The following is a 13,338-nucleotide window of genomic DNA, read 5'->3' on the forward strand; positions in this document are numbered from 1 at the left end:
ATGAACACAAAATCCTATATTAAAATTTCTCTATTGCAAGTACACCTTTGCATTTTCATGTAGCTTGCATTGTTAGACTTCATGTTAATTTGCATTTTTAGGTTGCATTATGAGTTTGAGAGGGTTTTTTCCCTTCATTTCCTTATCTTCTTTCATGATTTCTTCATTTCTTTCCACCTCTTCCAAACTTCTATCTTCCATTCACTTTCACCTCACTTCTTTTCTTCCAATTCAAACTTGGGGCATAATCTTTAATGCTTGACAATCTACCTTGGTTTTGTGATCCTCATATCTTTCATCTTACATCAAGAACCTTATATTTAATTTGATTTGATAAAATTTATCAATTTTTTGTTTCTCCTCTATTTCATTTCGATTTCAATCATGAGCAAGCAGTACCTATCAAACTTCAATCCTTGATTCAACTTTATCAATCCTATTAATTGCTCCACTTGAGGCAACGTTGCTTGATATTCTTATCTTGGACATGTCAATTACCTATTTATAGGAGTGTCGACCTTGTCCTTTTAAATCAGCTTATCTTTGTCCTACTATGTTGTCATTTGTCGATCACACGTTTAGGTTGTTTTCTACTCCCAAATCAATCTCACACTTTAACTATACATTCTTTGACTACATGTGTTCCCATAATGATCATACATTAGTCAAAGAGGAGCAAATGTATGCACCCTAAAATGGTCGCTTGGACTATGGGCTCTCATTTTTCAATTTATCAAATGATGGAATCAATTTATCAATTTCTTGAATCAATGTTTTACAATGTTTTCAATTCAAATCAATTTTCGTGATCAAATCGTAATTAATTCAATTATTTCAATATTTCCTAAGGTTTGACCATTTCATTAATAGTATTATTTAATTAAAAGAAAACATCTATTTTAAATAAATAAAATAATCGTATTTAATTAAAAAAAAAATTTCATTTAATTAAATAATTTTATCTTATTTAATTAAAATATTTTTTTTAATTAAATAATCTTATCTTATTTAATTAAAAGAAAACCCCTCTTTTAATTAAATAAATAAATCCCCACTCAAAGCTCTCTTTTTTATGAAGAAATTAAATAAATTAAATAAAAATAAAGAAAGATTCCTTTTTTGCACATATTTATGAGTGGTGTGTTTTTTCCTCTTGCCTTTTTAGGGATTTATCCCACATTGCTCTTGAGGATGCATTCCTCTCCACGTTTTCCTTTATAAGGAGCCCTCCCCTTCTCATTTTCATAGATCAAGATTTTATTCTTATGTTGTCAATTTAGAGAGCAATTTTGGAGAGCGTGAGCGCTTGAGCTTAGACATTGCAACTTCTCTCTTCTTGTCTTCTTCTCTCATGCATTCATGACAATCCATTTAGATTACTCTTGCACTTGCATGTTAGATTAGATTTATATTTCATTTCATAGAAAACTCTTACATTTGCATTTTCTTTCATAGATTAATTTGCTTGCATGTGTTGTTATTATATAGAATAGCTTCCATTTTCATTTGCATGCATATTTGATGATTATGGAGACTAGCATTCTTGTTTTTCTTCTTTGAATCTCTCGTTTTATGGTGTACTTGCATGGACACAAACTACGTCTAAACTAGGGGTCTCCATTATAAACCCTTGCACTCCATGAATAGAGAGCTGAGTCGTTATTTGAGACATCATTCTTGAGCAATCTTAAATATAATGATCCATAGAAATGTGTCAACATTTTAGCACATAGATGGGCCACGTCTTTATAAGAGTCATGGTAAAATAAAAACCGAGTTACATATGCAATTAACTACCATTAGGATTATTGAAATGACTCATAAATAGATTAAGAATCGCTAAACTATGTGTTCATATTTGATCATACAATTGGTATAACCAAAAAAAACAAAGTACTCTTGCCTAGATCAAAATAGCTTTTCAAAGCCGACAGCTCCACAAATTACTAGTTGCTACCCCCCTTACACAAAATATTGCAGGCTGAAAGCTTTCATGTTACAATATGCTTTAGTGTATCCACATTGTTCGATTTCTACTTTTCTACTTTGTGCATCCTCAAATCCCAAGCAATGAGCATAGGACACGTCAAAGGTTCTAACAAATAATAAATTCATTCTTAGCATGCACTTCATTTTTAAAATTTTTTTTCCAATTAGAAAAAACAATATAAGCCTAGGAAATTGGTCTCAAACCAATCAAAAATTAAAAACTTGTTTCATATAATTCAATTTAAAAATACTTGCACTAAAACTTTAGCTTTGAAATTTCTATTTCACATATGAACTATGTACTAATAAGATAACCCACTTCAATAAACATTGATATCTTATCGTACAAATACTCTTATGTGTACAACTATTGGGATAGCAATGTATATGCATAGACTAGATCATATTAATAATGTCTTATCAAAAATATAAAAAGTGAATACTAATGAATGTCTTGTATTTTCTCATAAAATTTGAGATTGTAAAATAGTTTTAGTGTTCAACTACTAATCCCTGTGTTAGATATAGGTCGTATTTTATAGAATAATTTGTTATTTTTCTAACAAATATTTTTTTAATGTTGAACTATTTATCCTTTTGCATTTAATATAAAAGATATATATAACAAACATTTATGACAAGTAATCACTATTTGGTCTATTTAAGTTGCATATATGTTACATTTTATATATTTATACAATATCCTATTAACAAAAAATGATATTTTTAAATTAAACTATTAAGAAATTTTTAGATTAAGCTTTGTAGAATGTTTAAACAGTCATTTTTTGGCCACATTTCAATAGGTGCACAATTAAACGAGTTATATGATGAGTCACACCTTCAAACCTTGGTTGTAAGTAGTTCAATGTCCATTTTACATTTTTAAAAAAATGATCTTATGATATCCCATGCAACGGCTACATGTTGACAAAGTTAGCCCTCATGACTATTGGTCCCTCTCCCATATTAAAAGAAAAAACCTTCTGCATGATTCTATAGATTATGTATTATTTTATTTCTTATCTTGCACTTGAACTAGAATGTGTTCTTGATCATTTGTAGTATTATAATGTTTACAAACATTTTCCTTGCACGTTCAAACAATTAATAACATAATTTGTGTAGGAAGCATTACTTACAACAAGGTATCAATTATAGTAGAAAATAAAATGAGGTTGGCAAAAAAAAATTGGCTACAGGTATATATAACACTTGGTGAACTACTGTAATCTATTACAACTTGTTCTAGAGAAAGCTTTCCACTGTGGTGTTGTTCAAAACAATTTTTTTTAAAAATAGTTCGTATAAGTGCATGATAAATTCAAAACGAAAAGAGTAAAAAAGTTGAATCCTTTTAACATAAGTTTATCCACTCATGGATATTTTCTTATTCAATATTCAATTCTTGCATTTTTGATTCCTATGAAAATTAAATTATCATCATTTTCTCTATTCAACTCTTTTTCTTAAAAAAGACAAAAAAAACTTTATGAAGAAAGTGCATGGATGAAACAAAATAGAAAATGGTTGAATAAGTGGGATATTAAGATGAGTGCCCAAGCACCAATAGGGAAATGAAAAACATGTGTCAAGGAAGAAAGAATGTGACGTAGACATCTTGGGAGGAAAAAGGACTACAACATCAAACATTTTAATTCTACACATGATCATACTCAAGAAAAACTAAATGGGTATGGAAAGAAAATACGTGAATTTCACCAATAAGAACTATTTCACACCAATTCGGATGTGAAACTAGAAGGTGTATAATACATAAGGCATACACAAGATGATGTTATTTCACTCAACGTTGCAGGGACAAAATAACATTGCACCAGGGAGTGCTCAATCTACAAGGATATCGAGACCAATTACATTGATATGTTAAATGTGGACACCTTGTGCAAGTTGTTTGAATAAAAAGGATTATAAAGGATGCAAATTTCCTAATCAAGATAGAAGAAGATCCAAGTTGCAGAAGGATAAATAAATCTAGTAGTGGAAGCCCTTTGTTTGGGCTCTATTGCTTGTGTTGTTTGCTAGTTATCTGTGATTCCCACGGGCTGCTTGTCCTCATGCAGACTTACAATAAGTTTTCATTCATTCATTCAACTTTCAAACCCTTTACCTCCTATAAGTGCTGAACATTCCATGTGTTCCTAGGATATATACAATTGTAAACCTTTATATTCCTCTAGGTAGTAATAGATTGACAAAAGTCTTTGAATGTTGCTTCTTATAAAGATCTAAAAACATTGGAAACAGCCAATTTATATTTATTTAGTGACCATAATGTTGGTGGAGCTTAATCTTTAAAGGAATGAATCACATTCAAACACCCTGTAAAAGAACAAACTCAAAATTTCAATGTTGATATTCACACAAATTTAGGCACAAATAATAGTGCAAAGCAAGGCTACCTCTTGTGATGCCCTATACTATTGTAGTATATCATCACTATGCTTATGCTTCAACACTGAATTCTACTAATGTTGTAAAAAATAATCTATACTAGAGCACCTGAACAAAGTTCTTTAACCACCACTTCAATTTCAAAGCCAACTCAATCAAGAAGCAAGGTAACTGCAAAGTAACCTCTAAACCCCAACATTGCCTTTAGTCCGATTGATTTTCAGTCAGAGGTTATCCTTTCCCTTAGCTGGAAGGATGTAGATCCATGAATCTGCAAAATACCTCATTATTAGTTGTACTTGTTACCATATTCTGTGCATCCTTGGATGACAGCCTTTGGGGAAATGCTACTAGGAACAATTTTCCCCACACAAGCATTTGAGGTTTTTCAGATACCCAAAATGAACCTCTCAACAAGGATTGCTAGATTCACTGGCAATAATAATGCTGAAAGACTAAATGTAGACAGTTCTGAACCATTGCCTTTATTATTCAAGGCAAGAACATTTTTACAGGCTTGCGAGACATCTCATTTAAAGAACCGTTTAAACCAGACTCCAATGTTCAGAAAACTCTCAAAATCGGATTGTGGCCTGCATGCGATGATAAGTATCGTTAGATTTCCTTCCATCATAAATTCAAATGGACGAATCACATATATGAGATACTATGGATGAAGACTTGAGGCAGACCAACCAGAGATTGGATTGGAAGAACGGTACACTAAATATAGGTATACCAAATATGAAGTATTAATTAAAGTTGTAACCTTGCAAAAAATATACAATTAAAATTCTGCGCAAAATTATCTTATTTGCCTGGTGCCTCCTGGCATTTTTTAAGCAAGCTTTCAAATATCAAAATTGACCAAAAAGAATAATTTTTTTCTCTCCTTATAGCAGTCGATGACCTAATCACATTACTTTACAATTTGTTGCTAGTGTAATCTAATCTGGAAAGAAAACATAACTCTAAATGTGTCTAAATTGTTTATTGGGAACAAAGATCTAGGTAAGGATGCTATTAGCCAAAACAATGGTATTATAAAATCTAGATGATAATGAAATATAATGAAAATAGTTTAGAGTGAAATGACCACCTGTCAATGCCGTGTACATCGTTGGGGAAAACGATCACTTTGACTTCCACACCTTTTTCTCTTAGGGCCCGAGCATACTTGAATTCAAATCAAAGTTTTATTATTAGAATGCTACAAAACTACAACTGATGCATTAAAAACAGTACATAAAAGAGGATGAGGGTGATCAATCAAACAACGAAAGAAATAGTTGAGAAGACTTCATTAAAACATTTACTTATAATGTATGGTCAGAAACTTTTTAAAAAAATGGGCAGAATGGAATTGCACCCCAAAGGCAAGCTGACAAAGCCAGGAAACAATAAGAACACATCACTCTAAAAAATGAAAACCACCACACGAAACAATGAGAACATGGGCCTGCTAGGGAAATATCTTTCAAGTCAATAGTTCAATAAACATATAATAATATATTAAAAATCATCACAAATAAGCAATGAGGGCAACTCTGTGTTTTTCTAATGGGAGGGAGAGCTTGCCCGAGTTATCCCAGATTCCCACCCTCTACTTGACATATTCTTACTATCTTCAACTATTCCTAGCAAGAATAACATTTTCTCCTCTAAAATTACCTAATGACTTGTCTTGTACAATCTTAAGAATATGTAGCAACAGATAAGCAAGGGAATTTCCCGTTAATTGAAATGACCTGCCCACACCATCTAAAGAATGCAAGAGGGAGTTGCTACATGACAGGTGGGTAGATGGGTCTATATCTAGAATGTTGTTCAAATGTCTGTGGCAGTAGAGGAGTGGAGGTTCCCTTCTGGTTGTGAGATTGGTGCCAAGAAGACTTGGAACAGATGCACTAAAGGTATCAAATTAAGGGATCTAGCCTAGAATGACAGAGAATGTGGAACCATTGCTCCAATGTGAGGGGAACTCCAATGGTCAAGTAGAATTTGGAGATGTAGGACCCTCAGTACCACTTTACTAGCTTGGACTTGAATTTGCATGAGCACAATACAAACCACTTAATATTTAGAGTACAAAACAAAGTTTGTATCCATGGTAGAATGAGAAAAAATATCAAATTTCAATCTTTCCAAATCTAAAATCATGTCGTAGCCGATATAACTTTCTATAAAAAATTGGCCTCATCACAAAGGACATTATGCCAACAAAAGGATTCAGGACTAAAAGGCTGGAAAACTTATAGACCCATTGTTAGGCATTTTACACATCAACACAAAACTAGAAAAGATGTTAAAGGGTTTCTAGTTACTCACCAAATGAACAAGTTGGGTTCAATGTTCTGGTTTGTATCAAATGGGTACCAATAGGAAGCCCTTGGTAAAGCAAACGCTAGGCAAAATTGGTAACTTTGGGTTTACAACTACTTTCCACATGGTGAAAATACTTAGCCTTTTGAGCTTTATATATGTCATTGATGTCAAAAAGGGTAATGTTGATGAAGATGATATGTTGCACAAGTGTGGTGTTGATTTGAGTAAGAAGAGATGATACAAAGATTGAGATGACCGTGCATTACTGATTGTTATCATATCATTCTTACATATATTGCATTACTATTGATGTAGAATGATCTAGAGATGAGTTTCTGGTTTCTGACTTTGCAGCTACAGGAACTTCCTGTAGGAACTCTGGTACTGGTTATAAATAGCCACATTGGTATTTTGATTGACAAAGCAACAAGGTTCTTCTTACAGTACTTTGATATGAAAGATAATTATATTTTTTCATAAAGAAGGTGATTGATCATTTAGAATTGGTTTGAAAAATTTAATATAGTCAACTTGACAAAGTATCAAAATTATCAACAATTTATGTGAAAGGTAAAAATAATTTGTCATCATTTCTAAACCAGCAAGTATCAATTAAACCATCCTCAAAGAAGAAAAGACTTATTTTAAAGGAACCAAGCTCATTATGTATACATAGAACCGATTCATATTTGGATGTTTTTGAATTACTCTTGGAAACACTTCTGCAGATTTGTTTGGAAAGCATTAATGGATTTTACTGCAATAAAACATGGTATCTCTTTATATCTGCAATTTTTGTTCTTAAACCATTATTGCTTATTGCCGATCCATAAACCAAAGAAACAAGTATTTATGAAGATGTTATCTGATTTCAAATATTTTTCAAAACAAAATTCATTCTTAAGATAACCGATACTTTGAGGAAAGAGCTTTTGGTAACAAGAAATATATATTGGTTTTGCAAATATTTTCTTAGTTGCCGGATTTGCACATCCGACCCCAAATCCAGATTCGGGTCCGGATCTGCATGTGGATCCACAACGGATCCATAGGCAAGATTTCGGATCCTGCCTGGATGCTCGACGACCCATGCATGGATCCGCACCAGGGCCCAAGAAAAAATGCAAAAAAGTGGGCCCATTTTAGTTTTTTAATGTTTTTTAATTCCTAAAGGCCCTAAACCCTAAAAACGACCCTCTAGATCATAATGCAAGTTCATTTACTCTCTATTTTGCACTCTCATTTTGCTCTCTCATACTTGCTAGTTTGAAGTAAAGTGCTTGGATTCTAAGCAGATCAGTTGTGGAGCTCCAAATACCTTGCAAGAAGTGTTTAAGGTATGCATTTCAACCATATTCGTGAGTTCTTTCATAGAGTATTGATTTATTTTTAGTTTACCAAATTTTCAAGTTTTTTTGAAGTGTGAAGCATGGTTTTCTTTCACTTTTTTTTCAAGATTGCAAGAATAGAACAATGAGTAGTCAAGGCTCAGTGGGTGGGGGTGCGGCTGCATCGCCAAGCTTCAAAATTGATAAGGGGTCTCCTTTATGGAGACATACAACAAGAGTCGCACAATGTCCTGGGTGTGGGGCATACATATGGAAATGTAATTATTGCAACATACAACTTAGAAGCTCTTATTCTCGAGTGAAACTACATTTTTTGGGCCCTGCGGGTGAAGGAATTAACATGTGTTAGGGTAGTGATAAGAAGGGATTACCAACTGCACAAATAGCAACGTTAGCAAAAGAGCAAGATGATGTTGATAGAGCAGTTGCAAAAGTTAAACGTTGTGCTTCCAAAAGAACAAATACACCAACACCATTATCCAATCAAACAAACACAAGAACACATCCTTTTTTGCCTATGCCAACTACAAATGATGAAGATGAAGACCCATCTCCAGTCACCCACAAGAGAGGCCCACTAGATGGGGCATTCCAAAATGAAAAGAGAGACATTGCTGATCACAAAATTGGATGTTGTTTAATTGCAAATGGTATTTCATTTAATTTTGTGAGATCACCTTATTTTAGGGAGATGGCGGAAGCAATAAATGATGCACCCCATGGTTACAAACCACCTGGTTATGAGAAGTTGCGCACTACCATATTACATGATGAGAGGAAATCTGTAGAGGCTCAACTTCAACCAATAAGAGATTTTTGGGTTCAATTGGGTGTGTCTATTATTTTGGATGGGTGGAAAGATTGTAGAAACAATCCATTGATCAATGTTATTGCTGTATGCCCTAAGGGGGCAATGTTCTTGAAGGCAGTTGATTGTGAAGGGCAAGTGAAAGATGCAGAATTTATTTCACGCATTCTCATTGATGCCATATAGTCAATGGCTCCTGATAATGTTGTCCAAGTGGTCACGAACAATGCAAAAGTTTGCAAGGCTGCAAGGATAATTGTAGAGTTTAGATATGATCATATCTTTTGGACACCATGCACCGCCCACTCTCTCAATTTAGTGATGAAAGCAATTGACACCGAAAAAGATTGGATGAAAAGCATATATGAGGAAGTTGAAGAGATTCAAATGTTTGTGACAAATCACATGTCACAAGCAATTTTTAGGAGTTTCTCGGACTTGGAATTATTGAAAGTAAATTTGTATATTTAATATATAATTGAATATTGGATTCCATAATTTTTGTTGTTGTTTACATTAACATGTTTTAATTTTTAAATGTATTACTAACTTGAGTTTAACATGTTCTTAGGTTGCTGAAACCTGCTTTGCCTCTCACACAATTGTCTTGAGACAACTTGTGAAGGTAAAAGAAGCATTGAAACATATGGTCATTAGCTCCCAATGGGGCATTTGGAAGAATTCCAATACAGCAAGGGCCTTAAATGTGAGAAGAATGATACTAGATGAGGATTGGTGGGGTGTTGTGAGTTATGTGTTGGAAATCACCGATCCAATAATGGCAATGCTTTTCTTTGCAGACAGTGATGAGTCATGCCTTGGGGATATTTATGATTCCATGGACACTATGCTGGAAAAAATTAAAATGGTAAGTTCTACGCTCTTTTACAACAATTTTTTATTTGAGAGATATCTAGGTTCTAAAGTTTAAATTGACATATTTACTAATTATAATTATTATTCATATCTCATATCCTAGGTCATATAGAGGAGGGACAATGATCCTAAGGACACCTTTTACAAGAAGGTGGAAAAAATTGTTCATCATCGATGGAACAAGATGACCACACCTTTGCACCTCCTTGCGTATGCTCTATCCCCGAGGTACTGTAGTTCTTATCAAATGCTTGTGCTTATTTTATCCAATGTTTGTGTTATTGATATTTGATAGTGTTCAATTGTCTTTTGTTATCCTCAGGTACTATAGTGCAGATGTACTTCGCCTTCCAGGTAGAGTGCCACCATTTAGAGATGCAGAGGTTGCAAATGGGTATAAGAGGGCACTAGCTAAGAGATTCCAAGATCTAGAGATTGGAGCAATTGTGAGGAGTGAATTTGTTGCCTTCAACTCAAGTGAGGATTTCCACCCTATTGCCATAGCAGACCAAAGCAGGATGGGTGCCATCAAATGGTGGTACCTTCATGGGCAAGCCTTCATGTTCCTCCAATCTCTTGCCATAAAGGTCCTATCCCAAGTAAGTTTGTAAAATTAAGCTTAAGGTTAACACTCTCAATTCTTTGAATTTATTATTTAATTTATTTATCTTGATTGTTGTATTGATAATTTTTAATTTCTCTTTAGGTTGCTAGCTCTTCTACAGCTGAGCAGAATTGGAGTACTTACTTCTTTATCCACTCAATCAAATGCAACCGGTTGGCTCCAAAAAAATCAGAAGACCTTGTACTTGTTGTCATGGAAGGATCCTAAGTACAAGAAGGGGCCCAAAAAGCTTTGGGATGTAGCACTCGAGACTCTTAATTTAGATATGACCATCCAGGATCTTGCTAGATCCACTTTGACTGATGTGGATGATGAGGAGGATTATGAGTTAACAATCCCCTCTACAACTAGTGGTTTGGGTTCCTCTACTAATACAGATGCAACACTTGTAGCTCATCAGTACCCCTCTGATGCAGATTTTCTTGAAAATCCATTTGATGATTAAATCAAAAACTTTAGTGTTGACTCTTGACTCTTTTATGAGTAAATCATGTTACAAACTTTAAGTTTAATGATCTATATTTTGAATATTACAAACTTTCAGTAATTCAATGTGAATGTGTTGATTTTCTTTATAATCGTGAAAATAGATTGATTATCATTGATCAAGTATACTAGATTCATAGATTCATACTATGAAATGATTTAGTTTTAGAATTATGTATATTTCTTTTATTTTTTAGTATATATATATGCACAAATCATCCACGAATCATAATTGGGGGAAAAAAAGAATTCCGAATCTACGGACAATTTAAAATACAGGTTGATTAGTGTTATTGAATCGAAGCAAACACAAAGAATAGAGAAAGAAGAGTTGAGGGATGAGTATTGAGGTTTTGGGATCCGATAGTGGCAATGGCAATGGAGGAGGATAGATCATGATGAGCATGTCGCTAAGGTTCAACCTCAGACACATGAATAAAGGATGGCTCTAGAAGTCTTCTATGATCTATCTAAGGCGTACTTGTAGGAAGACATAGGCTACTATGAGCCTTTCTTTTGATAGATGTTTTGAACTTTTGATTCCATTCCTTCCATGGATATTGTAGACAATTGACAGTTACACTATATTTCAGATTTCTATTATGTTATTCAATTCAACTTTAAGTAATTTCTTTCAAAAATTTGCATTTATACTTATGTGATCTATGAAAAGTTATATGTGTACAAAGTAGCTTCTATTTATCTCAATTATAATTTGATGTTAATTGGCTAGATGATCCATGAAAAAAACTTAAAATCCTCAAAAAAAATTGAATTTCATGGGTTTTTAATTTGCCGAGTCCGACTACCAAGACTGAGCCCTAGCCCAATTTGGACTTGACTGAGTTCAAGCTAAGTCCAAGGTTGGTAACACTAATTCTAAGTAACAAATTGTTTCTAAAACCAATCATTCTTACTATCTATATTTGCTTCAAATTGATTAAAGATGATAGTACAGGTCAGGCAAACAAGAAACCGATTTAAATGAAATTTGGTTATAGCGGTTTCTTTTCATATCAACAAGTTTGAACACTTTAAAGATGTGTTTTTTTGGCAACGTTATTATAACAATTTTTGGAGGCATGGTTTTTACAGTTTTTTGTCACCAAGAGTTGAAGACAATTTTTAGATATATAATATGAAGAGATATAGACTTTGGGCGTGTGAAGAAAAATGACAATATAATGTAGATATTGCAAGAAGTTTCTATTGAAATCAATATCATAAGTGGATTATACTGATGTCAACTACAGATGTTGATTTTGGTGGCTAGGTTGGATCCCTTCTTGGCTGACTTAGATATAATAATAGTTGTGATAATATAATTATTGTGATAGAATAATTATATTGATTAAAGTGATTGGTAATATAATAATTATACCGGATCTATAATTATTTTATTATTATTATATTATATAATAATATAATAATTATTATATGTTTTCAAAGGACTGCAATTTATTATATTATTGGGGGTCATTGCTATTATATTATTTTATAATATAATACTAACTAGGGGCCCGAACTTTGGAAGGGGTGCATCCCTCCTTGGAACCTATTTGATCGGTATAAAGGAAGATGAATCTTCCTCTATTTGGAGTAGTGTAGCATGGAAACTATATGAATTGCTTTATCAAGTAGATGTAGTGCTCGGGGAAGAGAATCTGAGATTGTCTATGGTTAGGAGGGAAAATTGTTGCTTGAAGTAAATGAGCACCTAAAACCAGCATGGTATCAAAGCTAGTTCAAATGTTCGAGATTTGGCAACCTTTGCTAGGCAATGCTAGCTTGAAGAAGGAGATCAGTAAGATAATGCACAAAGAATTTCAGCATGAACTCCTCAGTATGGAAATCTTTGAATCTCGTTAAAGACTGCAAGAGCAACTCTCTCACTTCATATTGATTCTTCCAGGCGAATATGCGATACACACACTCTTGAACTTGATGCCCGCATATAAGATGCAAATACTTTCTACCTTTGTAAAGCAGCGAACACATAAATAGCTAACTCAACGTAAGTCATTAACCAGTTTAATATGCCGACACCCATTCATAATATATTGATGTCCGATAATATGTAGACATCAACTTATTAATATTGATGGAAAGAGATAATAATGTATATCGATGTAAATGGATTTATTCATAACTTATTTCTTCGTATTTGTATATTAGAATATCTGCATATATATATATGAGTATATTAAATATCTCATACATATAGAATAATATAAATATGAATATATGAGTTATTAATAACATCTTAACTAATCTATACATTAACAGTCCCTCTTAGATTAGTAAGATAAACACACATACGAGGTCTTTGATCAAAAGACTTCTTTTACACAATGTCAAATATAAGTGTTGATTAATATAATCAACTTATATATGACATCATGTAATATGAGAGTTGGCCTATCAGAATATCAATCACATGATATTCACCAAGCTCTCTAGAGCAA

At 33.1% G+C, this 13,338-nt stretch overlaps 1 protein-coding gene across 2 annotated transcripts in view; it reads right to left on the bottom strand.

Annotated features, from left to right (window-relative positions):
- Window positions 1-4,247: 4,247 nt before the first annotated feature.
- AARE (acylaminoacyl-peptidase-like protein) overlaps window positions 4,248-13,338 on the bottom strand; it is a 250,733-nt gene continuing 241,642 nt past the window's right edge. For both annotated transcript variants that reach the window (XM_089814257.1, XM_089814256.1), the window contains 2 exons: window positions 5,504-5,580; window positions 4,248-4,997 (listed from right to left, as the gene is read on the bottom strand). In XM_089814257.1, coding sequence (XP_089670383.1) covers window positions 4,934-4,997; window positions 5,504-5,580 — 141 coding nt within the window. In that variant the 3' untranslated portion in view covers window positions 4,248-4,933. The remainder of the gene's footprint in view (window positions 4,998-5,503; window positions 5,581-13,338) is intronic.

This window comes from Cupressus sempervirens, chromosome 2, assembly GCF_028749045.1.
Source record: "Cupressus sempervirens isolate cs-2001-9-10 chromosome 2, ASM2874904v1, whole genome shotgun sequence".
In the NCBI taxonomy this organism is placed as follows: domain Eukaryota; kingdom Viridiplantae; phylum Streptophyta; class Pinopsida; order Cupressales; family Cupressaceae; genus Cupressus; species Cupressus sempervirens.